The sequence below is a fragment of the Hordeum vulgare genome, chromosome 2H, assembly GCF_904849725.1.
Source record: "Hordeum vulgare subsp. vulgare chromosome 2H, MorexV3_pseudomolecules_assembly, whole genome shotgun sequence".
Classification (NCBI taxonomy): Eukaryota; Viridiplantae; Streptophyta; class Magnoliopsida; order Poales; family Poaceae; genus Hordeum; species Hordeum vulgare.
In genome coordinates, this window is record NC_058519.1 from 118,001,226 (window position 1) to 118,010,142 (window position 8,917).

General features: G+C 50.2%; 1 protein-coding gene across 2 annotated transcripts; it reads right to left on the reverse strand.

Moving 5' to 3' along the window:
• Positions 1-2,078: 2,078 nt before the first annotated feature.
• Positions 2,079-7,364, reverse strand: LOC123425449 (probable mitochondrial saccharopine dehydrogenase-like oxidoreductase At5g39410). 2 transcript variants are annotated; one of them, XM_045109153.1, is made up of 2 exons: positions 6,439-7,327; positions 2,079-3,071 (listed from the first exon to the last, which is right to left on the reverse strand). In XM_045109153.1, the coding sequence occupies exons 1-2, from the start codon at positions 7,108-7,110 to the stop codon at positions 2,376-2,378; spliced, it is 1,368 nt and encodes a 455-aa protein (XP_044965088.1). In that variant the 5' UTR covers positions 7,111-7,327; the 3' UTR covers positions 2,079-2,375. The 2 variants fall into 2 exon arrangements, with proteins under 2 accessions (XP_044965088.1, XP_044965089.1); XM_045109154.1 differs by lacking the exon at positions 2,079-3,071 and adding an exon at positions 4,143-5,029 and having other exon boundaries at positions 6,439-7,364.
• Positions 7,365-8,917: the final 1,553 nt, after the last annotated feature.

The window sequence follows — 8,917 nt, forward strand, 5'->3', positions numbered from 1 at the left end:
ATGGCCCCGGTTCCCGCACCCATGCAGCCCAACCAGAACCACCCACGTCGCCCCATCCCACATCCCACCAGCCCGGTCCCGCCTTCCCACTGCATGGCTACGGTTCCCGCGCCCATGCATCCCATATCCCGCCAGCACCACCCCACCAGCCTGGCCCCGCATCACCAACTCCTTCCCAGCTAGCTCCTGCCTCCCCTCATCCCGGTCCATCCTCTCCACCACCCAGCGATCCTCCTGCGCGCCGGCTTCCCACTTGCCCATCTAAGCCGCCGCGAGCTCCTTCTTCGATCCGCACTCGATCGCAGGCCGGCGTTTTTCGCCCCAGGAAGATCTTCGATCTCTCCGTCACCACGCCTCCCTCTCCCATTCCCCGCAACTTTCGCGCCGCTCTGCTTGACAGCAACTGGTCCGACGCCATGCACGCCGAGTTCAGCGCTCTCCAACAGAACAACACTTGGACGCTCGTTCCCAAGCCTCCCGGCGCCAACGTTGTCTCCGGCAAATGGGTCTTTCGCCACAAGTTCCACTCCGATGGCTCCCTCGCTCGTCACAAAGCCTGTTGGGTCGTCCGCGGTTTCTCTCAAGAACACGGGATCGACTACGACGAAACCTTCTCCCCCGTCGTCAAACCAACCACCATTCGCATCGTCCTCTCTCTCGATGTTTCGTCCGACTGGCCGATTCATCAACTCGACGTTAAAAACGCTTTCCTCCACGACACTTTATCCGAAACAGTTTACTGCCAGCAACCCCACGGCTTTGAAGACGCCACTCACCCCACTCACGTTTGCCTTCTTCAAAAATCTTTATACGGGTTAAAACAGGCTCCCCGCGCTTGGTTCACCCGGTTCGCTTCCTTCCTCTCCACCATTGGGTTTTCTGCCTCCAAATCTGACTCCTCTCTCTTTTACTTACACTCCAACTCTGCCACCGCATATCTCCTGCTTTATGTCGACGATATCGTTCTCACAGCCTCTTCCTCCGCCTTCCTACAACAGATTATCTCCACTCTCAGCTCCGAGTTCTCTATGACGGACCTTGGCCCCCTCAGCCACTTTCTTGGCATCGCTGTCTCTCGCACATCCGCGGCCTGCATCTCTCTCAGCGTCAGTACGCTCTTGAGCTTGTCTAGCACGCCGGTATGGCTGAGTGCAACCCCATCTCGACTCCCATCGATTCTGGCTCCAAGATTTCTATCAACGACGGCGATCTTTTAGACAAACCCTCTGAATACCGTAGTCTCACCGGTGCTCTACTATATCTCACCCTTACCCGTCCCGACATCACTTATGTTGTTCAGCAGGCCTGTTTGTTCATGCATGCCCCCCGCACCGCCCACCTAAACCTCGTTCGCCGGATCATTCGATATGTCAACCACACTCTTCATTACGGCACCTTCATCTCCCCATCATCGACACACTCCCTTGTCGCTTATTCTGACGCCGATTGGGCTGGCTGCCCCGACACTCGTCGCTCCACTACAGGATTATGTGTCTATCTTGGTGACAACCTTATCTCGTGGTCGTCCAAACGCCAACTAACCGTGTCCAGGTCTAGTGCTGAGGCAGAATACCGAGCTGTTGCCCACGTCGTGGCTGAGACATGTTGTATTCAGCAACTACTCCAGGAACTACACCGACCGCTCGACAAGGCTTCCGTGGTTTATTGCGACAACGTGTCTGCCGTTTATCTCAGTGCCAACCCTGTGCAGCATCGCCGCACCAAACACATCGAGATCGACATTCATTTTGTTCGCGACAAGGTTCAGGTTGGTGAAGTTCATGTTCTCCACGTACCAACATCCATGTAGTTTGCCGACGTCCTCACCAAGGGCCTCCCGTCATCAGCATTCCTGGAATTTCGCAACAGTCTCACCGTCCGTGAACCTCCCGCTGTGACTGCGGGGGTGTTAGACTGAGATAATTTGACAGCCACTTCTACCGCATGCATGGCTTATCCATGCAAGGCATCTTCTCAGTCATGCCTACAATATAGGATCGTTAACCGATTTTGTTGTAGCTAGTGCGTGAGTGTGTGTGTCTTCTCTCCCATCCTCTGTACCTCTATATAATGTACTCTTTAAGGATCAATAACACACGCTGGTTTCCATCTCCATTCATGCATACAAAATACATTCAACACTCTTATTGTACGTATATTTCACCCATACGATTCATAGTAGACGAGCGCATCCTCTTCTTCATTTCATGCGCGGTAAGTAATAGTAATACGGACTCACACTATGTTTCTTCTTCACAAATAGTATAAGGCCATTGAGCGAGCGAGCCTGCTAGACACCCAGGTGACAGACGGTAGAGAAGCAGCGGCAGACAACTGGTTTAACGACGAGATCAGGTGTGGGAAGCACGAGCCTGTTAATCCGAGGGGAGGGTCCTCGAAGAGATGAGCTCGAACGACAGGCCATTCTCCTCGAGGCGCTTCTGGAGATCCGTGGGGCCGAAGACGGCGCCCGGCGTGTACACCCCGCCCTTCGGCAGATTGGCCCGCTGGCTCAGAAGGACGAGGGCGCACTGGACGAGGACGATCGGCGTGGTGATGTACCCGATCTCTGGCCCCGAAACTCTGGTCACGATCTCCTTGTCTGGCTTGCTTCCACGCTCCGACGCGCGGGCCGAGTCGCTGTAGCCACGGCCGATGAACCACATTTTGAACGAGGCACTGCGGACCTCCTCTTCTGTCGGTCCGGTCTTTCTGAACAGCCCGATGGAGAAGAACTCGGGGAATTTCAGCAAGAGGGACCTGCCCAAGGAGAAGCCCCCGAGAATGCCGATGAAAAGCCCGGTACACAGCCACCAGAAAAGGCCCAGGATGGAACGGGTGCTGATCTTCACACCGAAATGTGCAGGTTTGACAGATGACCAGAATTCCTTCCTATGCGCCGCGAAATCTGAGGTCTCGTCCACGCCAGGAAGGCCCTCAGGATGCTCTGTCAGTTTTGCTAGTGTTCTCTTCACAACCACTGTGTCAGCAGAAGGTAACTTCATGACCCACAATCCTAGTGCCTTGTCATGCTCAATCAGTGATCCTTTGGGAGGCGGAGGCCCCGGAATCTGCACAAAGGGAGAAGAAACTTTAGCATCAAATGTGGTCATTATACAATAAAAAAATGATTCCATCATAGTTTCACTAATTCATCGTCTCAAGCATTGGATTCAGGGTTGAAAAGCTATAACAAATATGGTAGACATTTTCGCTAGGATCTTTATTCTATGACTTAGTAGTTACAACAAAACATGTAAAAATATTAAAGATTCTATACCAGATTCAACATCGCAACAAAGACCAGGGCAGCTAGAAATACCAGACCTAAGTAGAATTCAGATCGTGGCATTGCCGAAGCCAACCCATTCTGCTATCTTCATAAAGCATTTTCCTCTCTTGCTTTTGTCAGGGTTATAAAGATGAAAATATACAACAACCATTGATGAAAATATCCAACAGCCATGACATCTGTATCTTATAACATCACAATGCACTTTATTTTATCAACACATTTTACTCCCAGGTGGGGCCAGTCTTGATCCCTGGTGGTAGCCACGCACAGCAGCCTGATACCCGATAGCCAGTCCAGAGCGTTACAGAAATTATTCAGACAAAGGAACAGGAAGGATTGACAATGTACGCCATTCTAAAGGCGTTTCTGTGTCGCCGAATCCAGCCCCTGAGGGCTAGGACTGGCCGTATATCAAAGTACATTGGGGAAGAAGACCGCAATCAGATGGTCAGAGCTCCCATGAGCAATGATGACGCCATCTCCAAGATCAGAGAGTTCTTGGACATTTCCAAGGAAGACCGTGACCGCCTCTACAACCTGGGAGAAGGTTTCCCTGCGTTCGATGCAGTTCACCCACCACCGCGGGTGAGCCTCTACTTAGTAGTTTTACTTTAGCGATTTTGTTTCTTCTGTCAAAACTCCCTTTGTGACTTTGGCTTCTTTTTTCTTCTCAGACCTTCGCTGGATTCACCTCCACCAGAGGACCAGACGGAGAACGATCCTCGTTATGGCGCGTTGAGTTCTGCCGGTGCTGGGAAGAAGGCTGCTCCCAGCAAGGCAGCTTTTGACGATGGCGGGGGGAAGGAGAACCCCGCCGCTAACACAAGGAAGAGGAAAGGGGACAATGGGATCACATACACCCTTGTTATATATTTACCCATACGATTGACATTACACGAGCACATCCTATTCTTTCTTTCAGGTGTGGTAGTAATACTGTTTTATTTCACATACGCACTCAGGTGATAGCTTGTTTAATGATGAAAGAAAGGAGGGTGATTGTCCAAGAACACCACAGATCAGGTTCAGGCCTTTTTGTTAATCTGAAGGGAGGGTCCTCGTGGAAATGAGGTCGAACGACACGCCGTTCTCCTCGAGGCGCTTCTGGAGACCTGTGGGGCCGAAGACGATGCCTGGTGTGTACACCCCACCTTTCGGCAGATTGGCTCGCTGGCTCAGCAAGACGAGAGCGCACTGGACAAGGACGATCGGAGTGGTGATGTACCCGATCTCGGGCCCTGAAACTCTAGTGATCATCTCCATGTCTGGCTTGGTTCCACGCACTGATGCACGGGCCGAGTCGTTGTATCCATGACCGACGAACCACAGTTTGAACGAGGCGTTGTTCACCTCCTCTTCTGTTGGTCCCGTCTTTCTGCACAACCCAAGGGAGAAGAACTCGGGGAATTTTAGCAAGAGAGACCTACCCAAGGAGAAACCCCCAAGGATGCCGATGAGAAGTCCAGTACACAGCCACCGCAAAAGGCCCAGGATGGAACGGGTGCCGATCTTCACACCGAAATGCGCAGGTTTGATAGAGGACCAGAATTCCTTCCTGTGCTCCACAAATTCTGAGGTTTCATCCACACCAGGAAGACCGTCGGGATGCTCTGTCACTTTTGCTAGGGTTCTCTTCACAACCACTGTGTCAGCAGAAGGTAACTTCACCACCCACAATCCTAGTGCCTTGTCATGCTCAATCAGTGATCCTTTGGGAGGTGGAGGCCCCAGAATCTACCCAGAAGGAGAACCCTTAGCATCAAATGTGATCATTCTTGAATAAAATTTTGATTCCATCATAGTTTAACAAATTCATCATCGCATACATTGGATTCATACATTCAAAGGCTATAACAAATGTGGTGGACATCTTCGCTAGGATCTTTATACTACGACACTATAAAACATCTAAAGATATTGAAGATTCTATATGCCATGTCCAATCTATCACAACAAAGACCAGGGTAGCTACCAGACCTAATTTGAATTCAGATTGTGGCATTGCTGACACCAACCCATTTTGCTTTGTCTTTATAAAACATTCAACCACACTAATTTTTGTGTGGGCATCGCCACATCGGTACTTAGATCAACAACGCAAATTATATCCAATCAAAACGGGCCCAAATGAAAGAATGAATCCATTATTAAGGGCAAGCAAGGCAAACGTGGAGTGTATTACTACCAAGAAAATGGCAAAGGGGTAATATTAGCCACTTAGAAGTGCTCATTCTTCATGAAGTAGCAGTGTAGCACATACGTTTACACAACAAAAGGTATGGTAGACACCATTCAACATGTGAGAGGACCAATGTTAATCCGAGCTTAAGGATTATTCAGTAGTTAGTAGTTGGTCCATGATATATGTCAGATTGATTTTATAGTCCTTGGAGCAGGCAGTTAGCAGAACATACACGGCCGAACAAAAGAATTACATAGGATGTAAAGATAGTTAGCTATAACCATGGGGTACTTACAATTCAAAAAGAACTACCTACTCTGTTCACAAATATAAGATGTTCTAACTTTTTTCTTAATCGGATGTATATAGACCCGTTTTGGTTTGTTTGTTAACTCATTTCAGTCCGTATGTAGTCCATGTTGAAATATGCAATACATCTTATATTTTTGAACGGAGGGAGTAGTACCAACAGTTTTTGCAAAAGTCTTACATAGACATAGGATTTCCGTAACTAACAGCATCAACACTCTAGCTCGCCTGGTTTCTGTCTACTCTAATTCAAAGCTAAGCTAAATTCATCGTGAGGGTATGTAGCACACACCGACTATTTCAGAAAAAAAAATCAACAGAAGTTTAGTGGGAAGCGCTAAATCTGTCCGAAAATGTAAATTCTGGATTAGGTTTAACAGGTGCAAAGACAAGGATCAGGGATTTGACCCAATAAATCTACTCCCTCCATCCCATAATATAAGGGAGTACCATTTAGCAGTGTTACGGTATGTGCCAGTATCATGAAAATCAGGATCAGGAAAGATATAAATCCTCCTTCTAACTGACTGTATTAGTTTCTATGATGGGGTACTGTCAATGCCCTCATGAATTGCTACCATCCAAGTAGATTGCTGTGCTGAAATAAGTAAATCAATTGCGAAACCGCAATGTGGGAATTTTAGTAAATTACCCTGGGCTTGGCCGGCCTTGGCCTGGACCGGCGCAGCGCCTGCAGCTGGTTGGCGTTGGCCACCCCGAGAACGGCCGACTCAAACGTGCCGAAGTTCCCGACGATCTTCCTGTCCGACTCCAGGTTGACGTACGCGACCACGCTCACAGGTGCGGAGGGCGGCGTCCACTGCCTGGAGTTGAACAAGAACCCGAGCTCCGCGGGGATGGAGTCAAACCCGCAGGCGGAGACAATCAGCGACCCGTTCTTGGCGGCGACCTCGTGGAGGTCGGCCTCGACGCGCTCCATGAACTCGGGCTCGCCGGAGATGTCGAGGCAGTCGGCCCCCGCCTCGGCGCAGGCCGCGGCCACCTGGCGGCCGTGGAGGCGGAAGGGCCCCGCGCAGGAGAGCAGGACGCGCGCCCGCGCCGCGACCGCGGCGAGGGAGGCAGGGTCGGAGGCGTCCGCGACGAGGATGGGGACGTCGGGGGCGGGGCCCGGCGCGGCCGCCCAGCGGAGCGCGGCGGCGACGCGGTCCCGGCTGCGGCCGGCGAGCGCGAGGGAGCGGAGCGGGGAGGCGTTGGGGGGCAGGAACTTGAGGGCCTCGCGGATGACGTACTTGCCAGTGAAGCCCGAGGCCCCGAAGATGACGACGTCGAACACCTCCGGCCCCGGCGGCACTGGCGCCGCCATGGAAGAGGGGCTTGGGCTTTCGGGGTGCGGCGCGGTGGACTGACTAGTGCGAGGTGGCTTGGCTTCTCCTGCTCGGTGCGACCGCTTTTGACGTTGCTGTGGGACGAGGTCGCGTTTTTACGCCTGATCTCGCATCATTTTGTTGTGCATAGTTTGCAGGTAGGTGGCTGTTCGCTGCTGGCAATTCGCATGCACAGTTGGTTTGCTAGCAGGTGTGGTGTTGGATCCAGAAAAGAGAAGGGAAACAAACAGGTGTGGTGTTGCTCGAGCATGAGGTTGGTCAGTGGCGGATCGTGATCCAAATATTAGGGATCAATTGACCGAATATAACGTTCTGTTGTTATTGTTTTATAAGAAGCACATAAGCAAAGTATTTCTCTGAGTTGAGAACTAAGGTTTAATTGAACCAGTAAGAATCACCAAGCTAGCAAGATTAACATGCCTACACACAAACAAAAATAATACTTGCACCAAACTTGGCAAGGGGGTTGTCAAGCCCCCTGTCCTGCTAGTTACAAAGTTAAAAGCAAATAGATAGATAGTGGTATGACCAAAATAAAAGCAAATGTGGAATAATAATCTTGTAGGAGTTTGTATTGATGGAAGAATTGATCTGGAGGGGCATGTGTCCACTAGAGGCATCTCTCTCGAAAAGAATGCAAACCACATGATAAAAACTCGGACGGAGGGGCGGCACGACCGCAGAGCAGCACGGTAGGTGGGCTTGCTCGTAGCAGGGATGAGCGGGAGCTCGCGGGCTTGCTAGCGATGGGGACTCCCATGGGGGGCAGATCGTTCTTGGGCGCGAGGAGGTGTAGTAGAGCAGGGAGTAGGGCTGCAAGAAAAGCTCGAGGCTCGTGAGCCACTCGAGATCGACTCGTCTTTTGTCTCGACTCGAGATCTACTCGAAAAGAAACGAGCTGAATATGAACACTATGTGTAGCTCGATCAAGAAACGAGTCGATCTTGAGCCAATACTAGCTCGCTCGATTTTAGATCGATAGCTCGGCTTAACATCATCATGTTAAATGATCGTGTTATATATTAAATGGAAATAGAATGATTTACTACCATATATGTTGTCCATGTTTTTTCTCCATTTTATTTACTAGCAAACATGGAAGTTTAATTAAGTGTAGAGAAAATTTAGACCTTATTACGGTACATGATCGGGTGTGTGTTAATATTCTGTTTCTTTTGGGCCAAATTCCAAAGCATATTCTCCTTGGTTTTCCTATCTTTCTTCCAGGAAGACCATCATCTACTGCAAGATGAGCTCTTTGAAGAATGACATGTCGACTACAATCGATTGAAGTAAGCCCTGTTTCCATTTTCACGTTGAATGATATCTGAATACGTCTGCGGTTCCTTTTCAAGGTCTGTGTTATGGTAACACTATTAACGTGTAAAATACTTTTGGATAGGGTGCATGTAATTTAGAGTACTTTAAGCCGAAGTGAACCTTTCTTCTACGGTCTCATTTAGCTCGAAAGTAACTCGAGATCGACTCGAGATCGTTACAAGCTAAGCATGAGTCATGTTTTACGGCTCGATCTTGAGCTTCATTCAGTATGAGCTAGCTCAAATTTTAATATGGACTGAGTCGAGCCAAGTACAACTCACTCGAACTCGACTCGTTTGCAGCCCTAGCAGGGAGGCACTAGAGAGGGCTTGGTGCGGCATTGGGAAGCGATGGTCGGACTCGGCGCGATAGGTGGCGGCGCAGAGGAGCACGAGGTCGAGGAGGAGAGCTCGGGGATGGGCTCCTCCAAACCAGAGAGAGGTTGCACGTGCTGTGGCAGACGGA

Coding starts and splice junctions, on each gene's coding strand:
- LOC123425449 (XM_045109153.1), bottom strand. CDS start 7,110: ATGGCGGCGCCAGTGCCGCCGGGGCCGGAGGTGTTCGACGTCGTCATC. Junction 3,072..6,438: donor CAAGGCCGGCCAAGCCCAGG/GTAATTTACTAA, acceptor CCCTTTGTGCAG/ATTCCGGGGCCTCCGCCTCC.